This window comes from Phoca vitulina, unplaced genomic scaffold (assembly GCF_004348235.1).
Source record: "Phoca vitulina isolate PV1807 unplaced genomic scaffold, GSC_HSeal_1.0 scaffold37, whole genome shotgun sequence".
Classification (NCBI taxonomy): domain Eukaryota; kingdom Metazoa; phylum Chordata; class Mammalia; order Carnivora; family Phocidae; genus Phoca; species Phoca vitulina.
Window position 1 is genome coordinate 10,308,688 of NW_022589740.1, and position 23,731 is coordinate 10,332,418.

At 37.4% G+C, this 23,731-nt stretch overlaps 1 protein-coding gene across 1 annotated transcript in view; it reads left to right on the plus strand.

Moving 5' to 3' along the window:
• Positions 1-23,731, plus strand: part of CUNH9orf135 (chromosome unknown C9orf135 homolog) — a 71,536-nt gene that overhangs the window by 33,276 nt on the left and 14,529 nt on the right. Inside the window, exons 3-5 of the mRNA XM_032427676.1 lie at positions 41-159; positions 1,915-1,983; positions 19,951-20,008. Of these exons, the coding sequence (XP_032283567.1) occupies positions 41-159; positions 1,915-1,983; positions 19,951-20,008 (246 nt within the window). The remainder of the gene's footprint in view (positions 1-40; positions 160-1,914; positions 1,984-19,950; positions 20,009-23,731) is intronic.

Below are 23,731 nucleotides of genomic sequence, written 5' to 3' on the forward strand. Positions count from 1 at the left end.
GTATGTGTTTTTCTTATATGTGGCTTCCATTTTTTTCCAGATTTGGATATCAGAAACACGTGAACAAATGGCACAAGTTTATTTAAACAGAGAATTGGCTAAAACAAAGAGAAAGGCTTTATTGAATGACGAGACAATGAGCTCTGGGATTATTGAAAGGTATTCTTACTACTTTGCTTTGCTTACAGAACATACACATGCAGGAATGGACTTGTATGAGTAGCGAGGAGGTGTAGCGACCCCAGCTACACATTACAGGACCACATCAATCACAATGAACATATCTCAAGCTTCCATGCTTTCTGTTCATGCCATTCCCTCTGTCTGGAATTCCCTTTCCCTCAGTTGTTTGCCAATCAGCATTACCCATTCTGGGTCCAGCTAAAATGTTACCTCCTCTATATGCATTTCTTTCTGGTCAGTGTTCTGACTATTTAGGTTTGAACACCAACTCCGCAATTTACTTGTGAAATAGTGTCTATAATCTTCAGCTTGTCAACCTATATAATGGGAATTATAAAAGTATCTACTTCATAGGTTGCTCTGAAGTTTAGGTGAAAAGAAGTATGAAATGTACATAGAAATATTGCCTGACAAGCAGTAAGAATTAGGGTAAGCCGTCATTGTCAGGATTAATTGCTCTTATATTCTTGCCCTCTGAACATTTTGTTTAGCATGTTCTGTAAAATAGTTGGACTTACATTCTAGTTATTTATATGTATGTGTGTTTCCCCTGAGATAGTTCCTAGAGAGTAGGAACTGTTTCTTGTTCATATCTGTAGTCCTGCAGCTTGGCACAGTGTCTTTCCGTGGAAAAGTCTTTCCATTCATCTTGTTTTGTGTTGTAATTGTTGGAAAATGCAGTCAAAACAATGACAAAATGCTGAATTTTTCATTTACTTGTCATTTTATTTTGCAAAGTGAATGAAAGTTGCAAACATGAATAACCTTTAAGAAACTATCATAAAAATTCAGCCCCAGCTGTAACCACACATGCATTTGTAATAATGTTCTTCATGGTTATACAAGTTATAATTGGAGGGAGGATTCAGAAATTGACCAATCCCGTTAATAACTGGTGCTCCTGATATAGCATTTTCTTTTCTTTCTTTCTTTTTTTTAAAGATTATTTATTTATTTATTTGGCAGAGAGAGAGATAGCAAGAGCAGGAACACAAGCAGGGGGAGTGGGAGAGGGAGAAGCAGGCTTCCCGCCGAGCAGGGAGGCCGATGCGGGGCTCGATCCCAGGACCCTGGGATCATGACCTGAGCTGAAGGCAGACGCTTAAGGACTGAGCCACCCAGGCGCCCCCCCACCCCGCCCCGATATAGCATTTTCTCAAGTAAATCAGTTTCTGACTACTCGCACCGTCATGGTTATTCTTGCTTACATAATCAACAGTTGAAGCAGGTGCTTGACTTGTTATTGCTTGAGCAAGTTGAACTGTACCCACCTCCAGCTGGTAACCTCGTTCTCACAGGAGCTTCTGTTGACCTACTTTCCCCCCATATTTAACAGGTATATCTTCAATTATAGGTACTATCAATTTTATTCTATAATTATTAATATAAAACAACAAGCCATTTCTCAATGCCAAGCACCATTATTTGTTTGATCAGTCCTACCTAAAGCCATATTTTTACTATTATCACTCCCTGTCTTAGCAGCCTGAATAACTAGATTATTAGTCAACTGCAATCTAAATAGTACTTTCTTTGTACGGAACTGCTGAGTCACTATATTGTACACCTGAAACTGATATAACACTATGTTAACTACACTGGTGTTAAAATAAAAAATGAAAAATAAAAAAAAGGATAAAAAAATTCAGCCCCAAATTAGTTTTATATGGCTTTGAAAGTTTATAAATGTCAGTCTGACATGTTTTCTAAAAATTATTGTCTTGTTTCCAGGGACACTGGATTACCTGCTACAGGCTTCGGAGCTCTCTTTACTAGACACCCACCAGATCGGCATAAAATGTTAGTAGGCCCTAAACTGCTGCAGATTGCACAAAACATTTCTTAGTTAATCAAGAGGTTTGTTTGTGGAGGTGAGAGGGTGAGGGGCATACCAAGGTCAACAAAATACCCTTTAAAAGGCATTTTATAGACTCCTTTCTTTTAACAAAAAGTTTTTTCCCCATCCTTATACAAGCACTAATAATATCATCAATCTTCATTATTCAAGATTCCATATTTGCAAATTCTCCTACTTGCTGAAATTTATTTGTAACCCCCAAATCAGTATTTAGGGTGAGTCATTCATGGATACACATAGAGTGGTGAAAAATTTGAGCCACCCGATGTGCACATTTCCAGCTGAGGTGGAACAAAGCACGGCTCTGCCTTCTCATTTCAGCTCTCATACTGTACATGAGTGTCCTTTTCATGGTCTATTTAGTGCCATGATTTTTGTATTCTTTTGGGTGCTTTTTGTTGATGATTTTGCTGTTTGAAATGGCTTGCGAGTATAATGTTAAAGCACTGTCTAATGTCCCAAGCACAAGAAGACTGTGATGTGACTTACAGAGAAAATACGTTAGATAAGCTTACTTCAGGCATGAGTTATATGCTGTTGGCTATGTTCATTGTTAATGAATAACAATATATATTAAAATGTCTTTAAACAGAAGCATGCATAAAACCATATGATGTACTGATTGTTTGATGAAAATGTTGTGAGCAGAGGCTTTCAGGAACCTAATCCCGTGTTTCCCCTAAGAGCAATGGTTCAGTATTTGCTAATTCAGTGTTTGCAGCAACTTTATAGAACATTACTATGAATAATGAGAGTTGACTGTAGAGCAGGAAACTGCTATTTTTTACTGATAAAAGAAATATATTTATTTTGGAGCAGCATGACTTGTTACCATACAAAAGAAATTTGTCTTCCACTCATCTTTCTAAAGAAGACAAACTTTCATAATTTCTGTAATGATATATAGATAAGTGATATGGAAATATAGGTACTTACAAGCATGATAAAATTCTAAGTAATGGGTTGTGCACTATGTAGATATAGATGCATGTCATCATTACCAGAAATGTGGATGTTTTGCTTCCTTTGAGAAATGTCTGGCATTAGAACTAAGCTACTTTGCAGTCTCCTTGGGGTCGGGGTGGGAAGTGTCTTAAATGAAAATGCCCCACCCCATCTCACAGTCACTAGTAATTCTGGCCAGATGTTCTAACAGTGCAGGTCCTAACACTGATTCCTCCTGTGAGACTGGCCTGGTCTATGTCTCCCACAGCCTGCTGTAGCATACCTAATTGGGCTGGAAGGTCCACAGGGAGTACCCCAGAATGATCCCTGAGGAGGGTGGACTTCTGGCTTCCATGAAAGTGATGAGCTAAAAACATTCCACTGGCACTGAAATCTGGAAATTCCAGCAAAGGCATGGAAAGGCAGAATGAATCCAGAGGCAGACTTGAAAACTGTATCAAAATTTTGAGAAACTCTAAAGAAAATGATGGGCTAGTGGAGGAGAGGGTTGGGAGATGGGAAGGGGGAGAAGAGAGAAGACAAAGGTGGAAGTCTCTAGATGGAGTCTTGGGCCAGTCCAGGGTGGGAGCTGTGATCTCGGTCGGGCAGGCTTAGACAGGAGCTGAATGAGTCTTGTCTATTGTGTTTGCAAACATGGAGTATATGCTCAAAGTTGGATTTTCTACAATGACTTTGCCTGCTGTTTTCAGTCCAGGACAGAAAATGAAACACCAGGGCCCTACCTAATAGATGATTTTATACCAACAGTCTACCTCCCTGAAACTCTGATCTCAGTGTTGAAATCTGTAATGCCAGCTCCAATGGCCAGTGGGGACTGGAGTTGTCTCCCCCAACTCCAGTTCAAGAAAGCAGTTTCGGATACAGAGGAACTAGGTGGTGCATCTAAAGGAGAAAGAAATGCCAACGAAAACAAGCGCAGTTAAGCCCAGAGACCTGAGGTAGAGGCGCTTAACTCGATCTCCCTCCCTCACAGTGAAGACACCAGCTGACCCTCTCTTTTCGATGGGCCACCTTTGTAGTCATCAAAGCAGAGGCAACCAATGGTCTCAGGAATGCTACTGTTGAAGTCCCACTTGAAAAATATCATGACACATCTAAAGAATAAAAGTATCATGAAGAATGACAGGACATAGGCAACCTACCTATACCAGAGGGAGCAGACCTGATGGAACAAATGGAGCAGGAATTTAAAGCTGTATTATTTGGAGAAATAAAGGAAACAGTTGCAAAAATAGGGAAAATAATAAAAATCAAGTTGATGTTCACTTTCCAACAGCAACACTGGATTGCAAGAATATAACATTGAAGTGTTGATAGAAAAGAATTTTGAACCTAGAACTATTGAAATGGAAGGGTCAAATAAAGATATCTTCAGGCACACAAGGACTGGTTTCAGACTTACTGTCCTGCCATGCATAATTATAGAACTAGGCAAAATGTAGTAGGCAACTGTTGTCAAGCGTTGGGTAGCAACTGGGTGGCTCTGTGCTCCTTGAGATGAGAGGGGAGCATTTCATTCTCCCCTGACTTACTCTCTGAGGATACTTCTCTCGGCTTTGGTGCAGGGCGGTGAGCCCAAGGATAGAGCAGTATTCTTGTTGAGCTGGGAAGCAGGAATAGGAATTTAGAGCTTCCAATGTGACTCAAATTTGTAGGACAGGGTATCGGAGGGAAGAAAGTTGTGTGTGGAGGTGAGAAAGGGAGTCTGCATGGGGTTCCCCTTGGGCTCTTGGTTGAGGATAAAGCCCTTTGTGCACTATGGGAAGAATAGCTACCCCTAGTTTTAAAAGATCATATAGAACTGTCTGCAGTGTATTCTGAAATTTTACAATGGTGCTCCCGCCTGCATGGTAGTATCGTGTCAGGGGTCCCGGGGCTATGTTACCTGCCTTCAGATCCTGGCGCTGCCTCTTACCAGCTGTGTGATCTTGGGCAAGTTGCCTAGCCATTTTGTACCTCAGTTTCTTCATTTGTAAAATGATAATTATAAAGGCATCTGTGTTCCGGGGTTGCCATGACGAATAAGCAAGTTTATATACATAAGATAGTTAAAACAGTAACCGATGTGTACATGATAAGTGCTGTGCGAGTCAGCTGGGCCAGACACTCAGCAGTCTAGAAACTCCTATCTATCAATTCAGGGAAGTGTTCTTAATTTACTTCATTGATGATTTTTACCTTCCATTTTCTGTGTTCTTTCTTTTTGGAAATCCTTTATTTGGATGTTGAATTGCTTGGTCTGGTCCTCCAATTTTCTTGTCTTTCTGTTTTATTTTTGCCTTTACTATCTACTCTCTCTTTCTTCAACCCTACTGTTGAGTTCTTTTGTTTTTTGTTTTTTTGAATTCTTCTGTTTTTATAGGATCCTTTTTAAATTTCGAACCTGTAATATCTTATCTATCTAGGGATGTTAATGATTGTTTTTCTTAATTTTTTTCTCTGTGTATAGTCTCTATTTCCTCCAAAATGCTTTTTTGTTTCTGTTTGTTTTTTTAGTGTACGGTATCTATCTCCATGCTAGAGGCTTTCTTGATATATCTGATAATCAACCTTGCTTTTCTGTTCATAATTAAGAGCCTGAGAGTGAAGCTAACTGACTTGGAGCTTTACTGGAGAGATCTAGGTGGGTCTGTTGTCCCCCCCCCCCCCCCCCCCCCCCAGAAGCCCTGGTGTCAGTAGTCTTTCCTCTTGGGCTGGTCACATTCCCCTTGAGGAAGCACCCTTACTTGACCATCTGACAGGTGAAGGGCTGGCGCCTGTGTTCTTGGAGTGAGCAGGAGATTTTGCTGCGACATCAGTATTAATCTTCCCATTATGTATGGTCACTGAACCACGTTCTTGATCGATGACTTTCTCTTTTACCCTTTCTAGTGAGTACATTTCTAGCTTCCTGCTGGAAGAGAGGAGGAGCAGTTACCCTTTTCCTGTTCTCCTTATTCTTACAGGTTTATTTTTTAAAGCCTCTTTAATATGGTTTTAGTGGAGTTTTTTGAAGAAGCAAAATGCAATGTGTACCTTTAATCTTACCTGTGAAGTTGTCAAGTCTTATCTGAAATGTAACCTCCTCCAGAGGACCTTCCTTTCCTACTGTCACTCCCAGTCCCCATGACTTGGTAGGTCCCTTGGGGGTGTCCATGACATTGTGTGCTTCTTTCATCCTAACGCTATTCATCTTGGTTGCAATTACTTGCATTCCTGTTTGTCTTTCTTGCTAAACTCAATGCTCTAAAGGGCAAAACTGTCACAGCTCTATCTCCAGTGCCTGAAGCCATTGCACAGTAAGTGTTTCTTGAACGAATGGATTATTTCTGATGTGGAACAGAAAATTTTTTTTTTTAGTATTTTTATTTATTTTTGCAAGAGAGAGAAAGAGAATGAGTGGAGGGGGAAAGGCAGAGTTGAGCAGGGAGCCCAATGTGGGACTGGATCCCAGGATTCTGGGATCATGACCTGAGCCAAAGGCAGATGCTTAACCGAGTGAGCCACCCAGGCACGCTGGAATACAAAATTCTAATGAAAGAGAGGTATTGCTGTTTCCTAGCTTATTTGATTTAGGGCTTCAAGACCTGTAGAACCAAAAGTTGTTCTCAGTTCTATTCTGGTGAATGCATTAGAAGACATAATCTTTTAGAAAATCAGTCCTTTATTAGTTTGAATTGCTGAATTATTTGTTTGTCTTATTTGATTGCGTTATTAGCAAGGAAATAAATACATGAGCACCTTTTCCTTCACTAATTCCATATGTAATTTCTTTTTTCAGTTAATGTACACTAATTACAGTGTGTTCCATACCATAGAATGCCGTGATGTTTTAGAATATTCTCTCTTTAATATTAAATATTCTTTTGCTTCTTGCCAACTGTACAGCTGTGGAAGTTAAATGTCAACTTTAAAAGGCAACGAATAAGAATGAGTTTGCTCAATAGACCAAAGTAATGTGCTTCAACTTATAAAAGAAAGGCTGTAATCATAATGTAAATTTAAACTTCTAGTTACCTCTTAACAAAAAGAATCAGAATATAGGAATAGCTTTGTTATTAAAGAGACATTAGTCAGATGCATTTATCTTAATTTTTAGATAACATCCATTATATTGTGATGGCATTTGAAAGTCTGTTTCTTTTCTCACAACTCAACTGATAGCCAACCCACTTTATTTTGGGCCAATGTGAAGAACACACATACTTTTCCTCCTTAAACTGGCAGCATACATCTCTGGAACATACTGAAAATCAGAGCTAGAGTGTTTGGACACCACTTGTCACTCCTGACCTTAACTAGAGAAAAGGACTTTGTGGATAATTCCTTCCATATAAGTCACAGATTGAGGTAATTTTTTTTTTTTTCTTTTAGAGAGCGAAAGAGAAAGAGTGCAAGTGGGGTGGGGGGGGCAGAGGGAGAGAAAGAATCCAAAACAGGCTCCATGCCCAGCACGACCCTGAGATCATGACCTGAGCCAAAATCCAGAGTCAGACACTTAACAGACTGAGCCACCCAGGTACCCCGACTGAGATAAATTTTTAAAAATTGTAATATAGGGAACAGTAAGGTTGAAACTAAAAGTGGTATCAATGACTTAACTTTAAAAATGAGATTTATATACATTGAGACTAGATTAGCTTCTCTAGAACTAGAGTTATTGTTTCTCTTGAGAGTTGGTTATATTTCTTTCCAAGGAATTAACAGTGACCAGGGGTGGAAGGGGTGAGAGGGAGGCTCAAAGACCTCCGCCATCAGCAGTGTTCTTCTGGTCTCAGATGGGGACAGTTGCATGTGTAGGGCATCTCTGACATATATTCCTTTTACTACATGGATAGAGTCATTAGAGGCACAGAAACGTAATGAGAGACACATAGGAAATGTGGATAAGAACATGAATCTAATTAGTAAGTTAAGAGGCTTTCTTTGCCGTCCTATCTTGTTCTCGAGAATTCTGAAGCAACTTTCACTTAATTTGGAAGCTCTTTATGGAAAGTGAATTCACTGATTATCAGAAGGCCCTTAGATACATGATTATCTCTTACAAAATCATTTTATGATTGCCCATAGGAATAGACAGTTGTAGCTGATTCATTCTAAGAAGTAAGGTTTTCCATGTATAATATTTGGACTGCATCTGTGACCATTAACCAACCAACCAACCAGAAACCAAAACAACAGAACAAACAAACGAAACAAACAACAACAAAAGCTATATCAAGCAGATCCAATTTTGTAAATGAGATTTATACAAACACAATTTTAAGACCTTATTTCTCAGAAGCCCTTATTTAAATATGCATATGTAACCATGCATGGTCCTGGGATAATGGCTCATAAGAAAAGCTAGTTTTTCTTTACAGGGAAAAGCCACCTCTGGCATAGAATATGAGCTGGGTCAGAAGCATGCCCATGGGGGCCTGTGTCAGTTTGAGGGCAGCCAAGAAGTACTGACTACAGCCGGATGATGGAGAAGTATGAAAAGTAGACCTCTTACAAGGACAGCCGTAACTACTGTCTTGTCATTTTGACCAAATTTCATTGTCTCCCAGTGGTAGTGATGAGTGTATATTGTCAAAATTTTATAATAAATGTTTCTTGTTTCCAGAAGTCATCCAAACGCTTATGTGATTCACTTGACTGGAGAAGAAAGAAATTAATAGTGTTTTGGACCATGGGGTAGCTATTTGGACTTAGTGTGGTTTTTCATAAAAGGTATGGTATGAGAAAATAGGAGACATGGGTTCTACTTCTGGACCTGCACTGAACCTGCTATGTGACCTTGTGCTGGCTAATAAGCCTCTCTGGGTTCCAGTTGTTTCCATCTGCAAAATGAGGGTATTGAACCAAATGATCTGTAAAGTCCTTTCCTGCTCTAAAATGTTATAGTTCTAAGGAGAAAGGCATCTGTAGTCACATAAATGGACAAGTTAAATGAGGCCAAAAAATAGTTCAGGCAGTTAAGTTTTCATTGTTGGCGTAGAGCACTTACCCATGTGTGTGTGGAGTGATTACTTTACAGTAGCCATAGGGAGCTCAGGCCACAGCTTAAACTCTTTCAATTTATTTCTCTCACTGGGGCATTTAACGTCTGTAAAATCTTTGGCACTCTTCAGAGGAAAGGGACTGAATATGAATAGTAAGAGGGTTTTTTTATTTTTGTTTTTTTTTCCTTTTCTCAAAGTGCAGTGCAAGGTATTTGCTTTCTTTTCTACTCAGGCACTTATGTGGTGGCTTGTCTCTTGTTAAGATACCACCCAGATGTTGAACATTTTTCCAGAGGGGAAAAAAGTAAAAAAAAAAAAAAAAGAAATAAAGCCCTATGATGGTGGTGATGAGGATAACAACAAAGAAAATGTGAAGTGGAGAGTGATATGGTGAAAAGACCATGGAACAGGAGTGAGACAGACCGGAATCCCCTTCTTGATTCCCCATCTTATTCATTGTAGAACCTTTTGCTTCCCATTCAGTGTAGGGTGTAGGCCATATGCTAATGTGCTGATTCTCCTCCTTACTCCCACCTCCCACAAGTCCACATGTGGGCCATAGGACCCAGGCCAAGCCACTCAGAAAGCATTCTAGGATAGTAATTGAAGTTTGGGACAAGATGTCCTCACATTTTCCAGGTGGCAAGTTACAGAGGGCATCTTTCTGCTGGGGGAGCATTTATCTATAAATGAAGCTAAGCAGAGGTGTGGAAAAAGTTCTGTTGGTATTCCTTTTATATGTGCTGGTATTTTCCTTCTTTTTTTTTCTTAATTGAGTTTGAGTTGGGTTTCTGTAACTTATAACTTTAATACTAATAATAGCAAATATTTATATGGCCTATATTATGTGCCAGGCACCATTCCAAGGGTGCTAACTCATTTACTTCTGACAAAACTCTGACTTTGTTCCATCTACATTATCTACATTCTGTGGTGGGAAAAACAAAAGCACAGAGAAGTCAAGTAACATGTTCAAACTCTCAGAGCAGGTAAGTGATGAGCCAGGATTTGGACTGAGATTGTCTAAAGCCAAGCCTCCTGGTCTTAGCCACTCTTCTATGCTGCCTCTCTGAATACTAGGCTAACTAAGAGAACTCTGAACATGGAGATGTTAATGGCTGCATTTAGGCAGGTCAGGCCTTGAGCACCAAGCCATTAAGGGAGGTACTGGTTCTTCTCTTGAAATTTCTGAACTCAAATTTTCCATTTTTCAGATAATGTGACTACTGGTTCCTAAGACATGCTTTGGTCTTGGCTTGGTACTTTTCCCCTGTGAGGCAGGAACCCTGCGTGAGCTTGTATCACCCACCTGAGCTCCCTGGAATGGGTGGCTTGGCTGGTGTTGAGTGATGATGATGTTTCCAGTTGGCCAAATTTGCTGAAATGATTTTAGAGTCAACCTAAATCCTATTGTTCTTTGAGTAATTCCTGTATTTAGGGTATCCTCCCTTAGCTGATGCACATTGAAACCAAACAGCTAAGTAGGTGGGACACTTTTCCATTTGTTAATAATATTTGAGGGCATGGCTCAGGTCCTGACTTGGCTTGTGTGCCTTGACACAGGAGTGTTTTAATGGTGGGTGACAATAAACTATTTTATTGCTATCCTTGCAGAATAATTAAAATAATTTGATAAGAAAATTTATGTGAATTGTGTAAGACTGTTGAATCATAGGCCTGTACCTCTGAAACAAATAATACATTCTATGTTAAAAAAAAAAGAAGAAGAAGAAGATAGCAGGAAGGGAAAAATGAAGGGGGGAAATCGGAGAGGGAGACGAACCATGAGAGACTATGGACTCTGAGAAACAAACTGAGGATTCTAGAGGGGAGGTGGGTGGGGGGATGGGTTAGCCTGGTGATGGGTATTAAAGAGGGCACATACTGCATGGAGCACTGGGTGTTATACGCAAACAATGAATCATGGGACACTACATCAAAAACTAATGATGTAATGTATGATAATTAACATAACATAAAAAAAATTTAAAAAAAAGAAAATTTGTGTGAAAGCACTTGGTATAGTGCTTGTTAGATCTAAAGTTTTGGCATCACAGTGGATTGATGGCTGACTCAGACCATCCCTCTAAGTCTATAGAATCTAACTTCATTAGAGTAGCCATTCAAGTTACAATCTGACAATCAGGTTTATTTGCATATTCAGGTATGCTCAGTGAGGCCTTCAAGGTAAAATTCTGAAGATAGCCTTTTGAATTTACTTATTTGGTCTCTAGCCTCCAGAAGTAGTCAACAATTCCTTCCTTCTCTGCACATGCGTGCCACAGCTCCCATCAAGAGGCAGAGGTTATTTACCTGTCTTATAAATCTGAGCTGGCCTTGTGACTCGCTTTGATCAATAGAAGGTGGCAGAAGTGATGCTCTGGGACGTCTGAGTGCAGACCTTATGAGACTGGTAGTTTCTACCTTCTGATTCTTGGACTCTAGCCAACATGCTGTGAGAAGCTCAAGACACATGGAGGAGAGCCAAGGCATTGTGTTTGACAGTTCCAACTGAGCTCCCAGATGAGAGACAAAACCACCTGCCAGCCATGAGAATGAGCTATCTTGGATATTCCAGTCTAGAGTCAAGTACCTGGATGACTATAGCTCTAATTGACATCACACGAAGCAAAAAAACACCCAGTTGAACCCAGTTATCCCACAGAATAATCAAAGATAATAAAGTGATTGTTATTTTAAGCCAGTAACTTCTACACCGCAGCAATAGGTAACTGAAACAACCTTCATGTCTCTAACTACCGTATTATATGGCTGCTTCTACCATTATTCAGCTTATGGATGAATTTTTGTCATTGCTAATCCACTGGGGATAGAAGCGGTGCAAACTTTCAGGACTGATGAGCTAATAAACGAGTGAGTGGCAAAGATTTTCAAAATGTCAATATTATGGAATTTCTATTTGATCCTGACATTTCCTTTTATTCCATGTACATTAATGATTAGGCTGTATTACTAGTATTACTCTTTATGATGTTGGAAGGTTATGTGGTTGTCATAATGCTATAATTAAAGTCTTCAGTGGGTCTCAGTGGATTGTACTGTACCATGCATCTTTTAGCTATAGAAGGGTTTCACAGGAACAAGAGCTTTACAGCATTACAGACATCTTCGCTTCTATCTGTATTTAATTTGATTCTATATTTGGCACTTACACAGTTGTTATTATTATTATTATTATTATTATTATTATTATTACCTTAACATATAAGCCTCATATTGCTCATCCAAATGGCTTGCAAAAATTATTAGGCCTGAGGAAATTATATTTGTCCCCCATATCTGAATTCATTCTTTCAACATAATGAGTGCCCACTATGAATTAGGAACAATTAAGTATTCGGGATGTGGAGATAAAAGACACCCCATTCCTGAAATAGCTCATCGTCTAATACATGAGACAGAAAAATAACCAGTCAATACTCACCTATCAGTAAGGAATACACTAAGCTAAAAGTAACAGAAAACCTAACTAATAGCAACTTCCTATACTATACTATATATTATATACTTCCTATACTATACTATATAATAGTATCTTCCTAATTGTATAGGCAAGGAAATCAAAGCACAGAGATAATCAAAGAAGCCTATTTCTCATTAATTAATCTATCCATCTAGTCCATAAGTATTTATGGAAGAGATACTAAAGGGATAATTAAGATGTAAAGTGTTTAAATGACTTGCTCAAGGCCCCATGACCACTTGGTGGTAAAAGCAGAGATTAGAGTATCTGGGTTTCCAGGTGTGCTCTTGATGGAAGGGGAGAACTGCTTCTAAACTTCTAGGGAAATTAGCAAGGGCTTGGCTTGGATCAGCAGTAAAAGCAGACTCAAATTGTCCTCCATTTCATCTATTATTTCCACTTCTTGCCCACTAGCTTCCTCGAGGTTGATTTCTAGGGTGGACCTAGAGGGTATAATGCTAAGTGAAGTAAGTCAGTCCAAGAAGGACAAATACAGTATGATTTCATTCATATGTGGAATTTACAAAGCAAAACCAATGAACAACAAGGAAAACAAGAGGCAAACAAAAGACCAGACTCTTAAATACAGAAACAAACTAGTGGTGGCCAGAGGGGAGGTAGGTGGGAGAATGAGTGAACTTGATAAAGGGGGTGAAGAGTACACTTACCATGATGAGCACTGAATCATGTATAGAATTGTTGAATCATTATATTGTACACATGAAACTAATCTAACACTGTATGTTAATTATTTTTTTAAATGAGGGAGTAAACAAAGATAGAGAAAGATAAGAGATCCCCCAAATAGAAAATCCTTCACAGGAGAGCTGTGGCAGTTATCCCCAGGACTAAGGCTCCCCAACGTTCCAGCTATGCAGCAGCTTGGGAGACTAGAGCAGAAGAGAAGTCTCCAAGATAAAATGTTCTCAAGAAGCAAAATTAACTGAACATATTGAGATGAGAATTACTCAACTAGGGAAGTTTGAGGGTAAATTAGTGGTACATTAAAAAAAGGCCTGGCATTCAGCAGATATGGAAGAACGATCAGATTTGCTCTGTGTGGCTTTGTTCCATAGGTAGAAGGAAGAGGAATCTCTGCTCAATACGAGATTTAAAAAGAATGATGATTTCTGTTAAGAATGAGACAGAATTTCCCAGGGAGGTTGTAAGCTCCCCTTCTCTCTTACCACACAGAGTCAAGTGGGATCCATAGCCATAGAGGCTATACCCATCCTAAATGGTGGGTGCTACCTCTCCTGCTGTCAGCAAGGGGATTTATTCCAAATTAATCCTCTGCTTTTTTGAGTCTTTGGGTCACTTACTCAGATTCAGACTCTTAGGTGGGACCATGTGATTTGCTGAGTAGATGTCACATGCCCTTGTTGTTGCTGCCGGGAAACTGGGTAAGAAAATATCTGCCCCTCCTTCCGACAAAACAGAAAAGAAGCAGTTGACCCTTAAAGTTCTTCCAAGTTTAAGAAACCATGATTCCATGGGTTTTGGTATATCATCTTGTCCCAGATTCACACATGTTACCACAGGACTTAGTGCAGTTATAGGCATTTTAACTAATACCATGGCTTTAATAATAACTTCAATATCAGACTTCTTTTCCTTTTTCATCTTGCAGAACACATTTAGTTGTTCTCTAACTTACAACCGCTAAAGGTTGGAGAGGGCATGTGTGGCAAACTGTGGGTGGTGCTGGGCAAAAGCCAGCTGTCCACCTTCCAAGTGTTCTTACAGCATGGCGTTATACTGGTAAATTTACCAGCATCTGGTCTTCAGTTTTACATTTCCAGAAAGACCATTTTATCTGTGCTTCAGAATTTATCTGACTCATGGAGATTGACTTATGCTCATTAAACTCACAAGAAAAGCCAGTATTTTAATTAGTTAATTTATAATGAGAAATAAAATGCTCAAGCACACCAGTCATGTCAGCCTAACAAAAAAAAGAAAAAGAAAGAAAGAAAGAAAAAGGAAGGCAAACTATAATCAGAATGTTGTACAGAGTGTTTGGAATCAGAACAAGGTGAATTAGTTATAAGATTATAATGATTGATGGCCTCAGACTCTGATTACCTGATTATAATAGGACTCTTTCACTTGTAAGTAAACAATGCACAATTAAAATTACCTTGAGCCAAAAGGAGAGTTTATTAAAAGAATTTGAATTACCACATGAAACTCTGGGAAAGTCCTTGGAAGAGCTGAGCTTCGGAGACTACTGGAATCAGGACCAGCATTCTCTCCCTGTTGGCTTCCTTTTCTCCCTCTGAGGGGAGGGACTTTACATCCCATGGTTCTTATCACAGGAGAGTGACTGACCCATTCTCATTCATCTATAGTAAGAAATCCCAAGGTAGAGCCCTGATGGAATCTGAGCTGGAGGCTGATATTTGGACCCATCAGCTATGGGTAGTGACAGAGTGGTGGAGCAGGGACATGTGGTACAGGCTTACTTGAGCTGATTCCAGACAATGAGCTGAAGTTATTGTTGGCTGTCATAAGTCAGATTGGAGCACTGACTTCGGTGTACTGCAGCTCTGCTCCCAGAACCTCCCAGGGAGGTCTGTTTATGAGCCAGGACACCTCTTCCTCATGCCCAGAGCCCATGCCTCCCTTAGTTTTCTCATCTCTTGCTTTCTTGAGTTTCTCTGAAGGCCATTTCCCTTCTAATGGACTTATTTTTTCATTATATTCTTTATTTGGCTATAGCCTTCAGCTGATATCTAAGAGAAAGAACTATGTTGATTTTCCATGGTTTTATTTTGAAAGACCATCTTGTTTCAAATTGGATAAAATATATCACTTAAAGATTTTTGCCCTCTTCTTCAGATTAAAAAGTGGGTGTTGGGGGGGTGATATCAAATGGTTTATAACTGACTGACTGACAGTGATCATTCAGTATTGTAAAAGTTTCCATATTGTTGAGTCACATGGCGCTTTCAAAAAGGTCATTGGATATTTTAACCTTCCACCTTTCTTTACTTTGATTCCTTGTAGTAAATCTATATCTTTTTATATTCTAATTTTATTTTTATTGCTTTATGCATTTGATTAATTTGTCAGTGCCTATCTTGTATCAGACTCTGTGCTGGGAGCTGATAATAAAGAGAGGGAGAAGGGGCTGCGCTTGGGTGGAATGGGTTTCCACCTGAATGCATTGAGAGATGCTCAATGCTACCTTGCAAATTGGCCTGCCCAAAGCAATACTCTATTTGACTGATAATTACACCATCTGAGTCATAACTTTGGATGAGAATAGGGTAGGGAAACAAGTTCATTGTCATCTATTAACACTTAAACATTTTAAGATTATGGAATATTTCCATATAAAATACTCTTCAGACACCCATCTACTTATTACCCAGTTATAATGTAAGTTAATATTTTTGCCATATTTGCTTCTTATTTTTTTAGAGAGGCAATTTATCATGACTTACTGAGTCATCTAACATATCCACCATATTGATGGACATTGGCTTCCAATTTTCACAGTGACAAATAAAGCTGCATTGAATATCCTTATATGTATCTCCCTGAGTATATAGTTTGCAAGGGTTTCTTAATACTCAGAAATATAATTGCTGGCTATTAAGATATATGCACCTTCAATTTTGTAAGATATTGCCACTAGCAGTGTATGAATATGCTCATACTTTCATATCCTTATAAACATTGTAGAGATTTTTAATTTTTACCAAGTGGATATAAAATGGTACATTGTTGTTGTTTTACTTTGCATTTCACTAGTGAATTTAAGACAATTTTAAGGCTGAATTTGTTTTCAAGTATTTATTAGCCATTTTGTTTTCTTCTACTGTGAACTATTTATAGGCTTAGGCCATTTTTCAATAAGATATTGTCTTTTATTGATTTCTAAGAATTTTTTATTTATTCTGGATACTAATATTATTTGACTTAATTTTATAAAAAATACCTTCTTGTCTATGACTTCTCTTGTAACACTATTTATGATGTCTTTTGATCAATAGAAATTTTAAATTATAATTTAATCAAGAGTTATATATAAAATGTCATATTGTAAACCTTTTAGAAATTATAAATACACACACGTATGTATATGTAACATGTATTGAGTTTATAAATAAAAGAGTTATTTTATGTCCTTCAGCAAATTTTGTAATTTTTGTCATAAATGTCTTTTAAATCTTCTGTTAGATATATTCCTATAGGAACGTTAGAGATTTTATTGGAGTTGTAAATGGGAAATTTTCACTTTAATTTGCTTTCTAATTTCTTGTTGCTGGTGTATGGGTATGCTATTTTTGTATATTGATCTTGTATCCAACAACCTTCATGAAAATTGCCTGTTGTTATGATTTGTAGATTCTCTTGGTTTTTTTTAATGTAGACAATCTTATCTGTGAAAGGTGAAACTTTTGTTTCTTCCACTCCAGTTATTACACTTATACTTCTTTTTCTTGTTTTACTGCATTTTCTTGAATCTCTAGTAAATAGATTAGAATCCAGTTCATTGAATAGAAACACTGATGAAGGACTTCTGTGACTATTTGGGAATGTTTCTGGAGAGGGTTTCATCAGCTTAGTTTTGATTCTCATTTGCTGTTTTCTTCTTATAGTAATGTTGCACTTCTCTGTTCATTTTAAGTATGTTGAATTTTCCTAGACCAGCAGCAATCAGGCAATTCTAAGGATGAGCAATGAGACATTTGGGCAGTTTTCTCAATCTCTTAGTTCAAGAGTGCCCTCTACTGTTGGAACAGTGAAGTGATCTTTATTTCATTAAAGGCATCTTTTTTGAAAGAGTGGTGGTTCTAGGACCCTTAATTTCTGAACTTGAGTTCTTATTTTTCTTTACTTTGCTAATTGCTTCCCACTTTCCCAGAGGCAGCGCCTTCCCAAAACTGCCACTGCGGTCTTGAATACTTTCCAGGCCTCTTTCTTGGAAAGCCAATGTTCAGATCCTCTAGTCTTAGACTTGGTTCTCAGTATTTCCCCATCAGGGAAGGATGCTTTCTTTCTGGGGGGTGATGACTTCTGTGTTGCATCCCCATAATGCACTTGCCCCCCTCTCCTCTCTTCCATGTAATCCCCACCTGATTTTGTTCCAGAATGGGCTCTGGATCTGGTGCTACTGGTTCTGGATTGTTCTCCCACCTACACGTAAGCCGAAATTTGTAGTCTTCTCTAGCCTCTGTTACACTCTCAGCTTGGGTGACTGTGTGATTTCATTTGCTTTTGCTGTTGATCTATATGGTTTTGGAGGATATATGTAAATATTTGGGTTTAAGGAACCAAAGGATCTAGGAATATCAACTGCTTCTTTTCTGTTTTGTCGGAAGGAGGAGCAGATATTTTCTTACCCAGTTTCCCGGCAGCAACAACAAGGGCATGTGACATCTACTCAGCAAATCACATGGTCCCACCTAAGAGTCTGAATCTGAGTAAGTGACTCAAAGACTCAAAAAAGCAGAGGATTAATTTGGAATAAATCCCCTTGCTGACAGCAGGAGAGGTAGCACCCACCATTTAGGATGGGTATAGCCCCTATGGCTATGGATCCCACTTGACTCTGTGTGGTAAGAGAGAAGGGGAGCTTACAACCTCCCTGGGAAATTCTGTCTCATTCTTAACAGAAATCATCATTCTTTTTAAATCTCATATTGAGCAGAAATTCCTCTTCCTTCTACCTATGGAACAAAGCCACACAGAGCAAATCTGACTGTAGATTTGTCATTTTATCTTTGTGATTCTGTAATTTTTTTGACTTACATATTCTATGTGTTGTTAGGTTTATGACTTAGGATCTTCCTGGTGTTTGTTCCTTTAATCAGTAGGTAATGATCTTTATAACTAATAACTTTTGACAAAAAGTCAATTACATATGATACTAATATAAGAACACTAACTTACTTTGTGTTAATATTTTCTGGATGTGTCTTTTTATATGCTTTTACTTTCAAACTTTCTTTGAAAATAATTTTATTCTAGGTATAGAAGCATAGAGTTGTACTATGTAATACACGTTGACATTCAGTTTAAGTCTGAGAAATACTTTCACTGATGAGTTTAACCCTTTACTTTCATTGTGATTGCAAAGATATTTATTTTTATTTTTATGATTTTAATTTGTCTGATGAGAAGTGATTTTCCTTTCTTTTATTCTCCTTTCCTGCTTTTTTATTAGATTGGTCTTTTAAAAAAATTTATTTGCAAGTTTGAAAATTGCATTCTAATTTTTGTTCTTTTAGTTGTCAGTACTCAAACTTGAGTGTGCATCAGCATCACCTAGAGGGCTTGTTAAAACACAGACTGCTGGGCCCTACCCCCAGGTTTCTAATTCAGCAGATTGGGGCTGGGTCCCAGTTGTTTGTATTCCTAACAAGTTTCCAGGTAATGCTAATATTATTACTTTGGAAACCACACCTCAAAAGCCTAACAGGAACTGATGGTTACCACCAGGTAAAATATTAGCACCTGTACCCAATAACTACCCAATAACCATTCTGAGTTCGACTTCCTTGTTATTTTGGAATTCTTTTACTTGTTGAATTCTCTTTCCCACCAGCATAGCCATGCATTAAAATGTTTAAATTTCCTTGTGCCCAATATTTTTAGGTGTGCGATTCTCAGAGGAGTTTCTTTGATTGTCTAGTCCCATAATATTGCCAGAAACAGAAGTAGCGCTTTTAAAAATTTATTTAATTATTTCTCATAGGAGAACAGTTTTTCTCCCACCCTGAGTTCCAAACAGAGAAGCTTTCTTGCAAGTTTCTCTGGACTGGTGGCTGGAGTTTCTTTGGTTTCTTTTATATGAGGGTATAGACTTTACAGGCTCCTGGCTGTGAGTAGTTGTTTAGCTCTTTGCCTTCTCTGAACCCAAGGCCATGTCTCCAGCCCTTCATATGCAGTTCAAACTCCAGCTTCTAGCCTTGGCACATCATCTTATGACTTCCCATTCTAGTGAGTATCCTCTTCATTTCCAGCACCTTAGGGTTTCCCTTTGGAGCTTAGCGGTGTTTATAGACTTGGGGGAAGGAGGATGTATTTATTAAGAATTGCTATGTGTTTAATGGGGTGGAAGTTGGGGAAGCTATTAAACTCAGTCCACCTGGTTGTCTTCTATTATCTTTTTCAGTTGTCATCTAGCAGAGAACATGGGGCATAGGGTCAAAACGGTTTGAGGGGCAGAAAGTGGATGGTAAAGAGAATCCCAAAAGTTTGGAATGCACCTAAGCTCAGGGACTTGGGATTTGTAGCATATCATTAGTACAGGAGCGTAATAAGTGGTGTTGAATTGGAAGTGATTGAAGGAAAGTCATCCTGTCGTGGTAGGTAATGCTATAAACAAGGTCTGGGACAGTTGTATGTTTTAAAAATTTTATTAGGGCCAGTCTTCCTTGAAATGTTTTTATTTCATGTAAAGGATATAACGCTAAACATTTTAAATATCGTTCTTTTCAGAGTTGTTCTTTTCTCAAATATTGACTTATCTCTCTTAGGTATGCATTGACAACATATGCTGAAGAATATGCTCCACCATATGATTATCAGCCACTTGTGAGTATAAAATGGCTGAAAAGCCTTATTCTAATACTTATTTATTTATGTACTTAAAATGATTCTTTATATCGAGTGTAAATAGTCAAGCTTGGGAAGAAAGGACAAATTGCTGAGATTTATGAGATTGTATATTTATTTAGAGATGTTAGCTATTTGTGGGAGTCAATGGAATGTTTTATGGTTATGATTTATTTTTGGAAGTTTATAGAATTCAGGGAGAAAATATTGCAGTGTCCAAAATGTATTAGTTATTTTCTTCCTCATCTTGTTTTATTGTCCTTTTCCCTGAATTCAATTTATCTGGAATAAAAACCCACCTTTCAATTCATTTGTATTGCATTGACACATAAAAGTAAGTGGTGTAATTTAGCTCTGGGAGATGTGTATGTTGATAAAATATGTCCAGTTTATAACTTCATTTTACTTGTACTTAAAAAGTTAAACAACAGAAACAAAATAAGGCTGTTTCCTCTTAGTCTTGTTATGGAAATCTTGACTGGTACAATAGGTAAGAGATTTAACTATTGAAAAAGAGGAGGAAATAAAGTCATCTTTATTTTCAGAGAGTATTATTATGTTCTTAGGAGAACTAAGATATTAAACTGAAAAGTAATTAGTAGAAATAAGACCATTTAGTAAGGTGATTGAATACAAAATAAGTATATCAAAAATAATATCTTTGCTTCATATCAGCTTAGTTAACTTAAAAAGAAAAAAACACAAATTACTATAGCAACACAAATTTTTTTTTTTAAGATTTTATTTATTTATCAGAGAGAGAGAGAGACAGAGGCAGGCAGAGGGAGAAGCAGGCTCCTTGCTGAGCAAGGAGCCCAATGTGGGACTCAATCCCAGGACCCTGGGATCATGACCTGAGCTGAAGGCAGAGGCTTAACCGACTGAGCCACCCAGGTGTCCCACAACACAAATTTTAAATAGTAAACTTAGTAAACTTATAAAAGAAAAAAACACAAATTACTATAGCAACACAAATTTTAAATACTTTTGTGAAGAAAATTCTAACCCAAATAAAGATCAATAAAGAAGATGTGGTAGTTTGTCTCCAAAGATGGTGGACTTTCCACAAGCCACTTCCCCAGGACAAGGTGAATGACGCCCCACCTTTTGAATCTGAGCTGTCAGGGAACTGATTTGATCAGTAGAACATGACAACAGTGACACTATGCCAGATCTAGGCTAGATTGAAGAAGACTGCTTCCAAGTCTTGGAGCCCTGAGCTCCCATGTAAGAAATCGAGGCTACTCTCCTGGAAGGAGAGGCCATGAGGAGGAGCACTGATGTGCTTGATTCATGGGTGAGGAAACCATCTTGGATGTCCAGCCTAGTTGAGCCTGAACTGCAGCTCCATCTGCTCTCGGACTGCAACCCATGCAAGATTCCAAGAAAATAATAATGAATTCTTGTTTGAAGCCATTAACTTTATTTTAACAAATGTACACCCAAAGATAACTGAGACAGAAATCTTGACTACAAGGGAACAACAACCATTTTAGGAAACTGGAAAACTAAATTAATTATGAGTTAAATTCATAAATTTTATTATATTAAAAATGGATTTTGTTTTCTATTAGAACTCTAAGATTATGAGTTATTTGAAAGAATAAACAGATGAGAATAATCAATAGTTTTAGAAACCATGGTAAAACCAATTTAGGGAAGATTCATGACACTACATTATATGTTGTATTCTTATTTATTTTTTCTCATCAAAAAAGAGCATTCAAACCATAAAGAAAGCAAATATGATAGCTTATGGATTAATGCCTAATAGGTAAAGAACTTGTATATATATTGGCAGGAAAATTGTTAAGATGCTAGGGAAAGAGCAAAGGACAATATATAGACAATTTGCAAAGCAGGAAACGTAAAACTAGCTACTAAATATAGGGAAAATCCCAATTTACTAATAATAAGAGATGTGAATTAAAACAATAAAAAATTTTCCTGCTAATAAAATTGGCAATTTTTTTTAAATTTAATTTTATTATGTTATGTTAGTCACCATACAGTACATCATTAGTTTTTGATGTAGCGTTCCATGATTCATTGTTTGCGTATAACAATGGCATTATTTTTAAAAATAATAATATTTAATGGGTGAAGATGTGATGAAATGGGTACTTTCATCTGTTGCCAGGAAGACTGTAAATTGTTTTAATCTTTCTGGAAAGGAATTTGGCAATATGTATCAGATACTATTTGATCTAATGGAGCCTTGGGTGTTATATGCAAACAATGAATCATGGAACACTACATCAAAAACTAATGATGTAATGTATGGCGATTAACATAACAATAAAATAAAACTTAAAGAAAAGATACTATTTGATCTAATAATTTTCCTTCTAAGAAACTTCCTCAGAGAAAAATAACTCAACTAGGGATAAAATTTATATCCAAGGCTACTCATCGCGAAATTGTTTGTAATGGCAAAACTTGGAAAGTACCTAATGTTTTAGTATTAGGAGTAGTACTATTAAATATGTTACAATCACATGATGAGTTATTTTATAACCTTTAAATGTCCATAGATGGTTCTTAGTGTCCTGATAAATCTTGATTTAAGGTTAAGAAAAACATTAAGATACAAAATTTATGCATATAAAATTTATTATATTAATGTAATATGTAAATATTATATATGTATAAACTATGCAAAAATATAGAGGAAAAACCAAAGAAACTGTCAAAATGCTAGTAAAGTTGGCCATTGGATGGTGAGATCCTAGGTGAGTTCTTCATCTTTACACATTTTAGAATTTTCCAATGCAACAAGCATGATGACTTATAATCAGGAAAACCCCAAGGAAACAAATATATTATTTAAAAATGAAATTTAGGCCCATTTCCTTACATATATGGGATCTGGCTGCATCTCTAAACAAAAGACAAGACACATAATTAAAAACCCACAAAATTACAAAGGACTAATTTCTCCACAGGCATAAAGATAAAGAATGTGAGATGTATTCTCAGGGTGCATAAATCTTTGGCCATTGTGTTGTATATTCATGCTTTTAATTTTTTTAGCATTAGTTCTCATATTTCTCATGTTGCTTGTTTCTACAATAACATCACAGCATGCCATGGCAGTTATTTGGCTTATTTAGAGTTTTGTTCATTCACTTCCAAGTTCCTTGCCAAAGTAATTGATGTTGAGGCATGTTTTTTAGCACTACTCCTAGTGCCCCCATTCAATGAATGCTTACCTTGTTACATTGTTATAGGCTACAAAATAATTAAATTATAATGACAGCAAATGGTTAAATAACAGTAGAATAGTGGCTGAACTCCGACATAGAAGTTACTGTGCACATAAACAAGTGTATGATTCATAAAATACTGACAAAAGAAAGAATATTTTTTTCTTACTAGAGACTTCACCATGTGGACTTAGCATAAACACAGTACACCATTCTTAGGCTACAGCCTTTGCAATTATGCAATTCCTGAAGAAATCCTAAAATATTTGGACTCATATTTCAAATGTTTTGCATGAATTGAAACTATTAATTTTTATATTATCATTTCTTATATTTGTTTAATTGATACTTGCATAAAGTGGGATAGCATTATAGGAATTCTAAAGTGAGTGCAAGTTATCATCCCATAGCTCTAGACATGAGTAAATAAATACAGAGTATTAGGAAGCTATGAAATCATTTTTAAGGACAGAAATGGAAGAGAATTGCAAGCTAC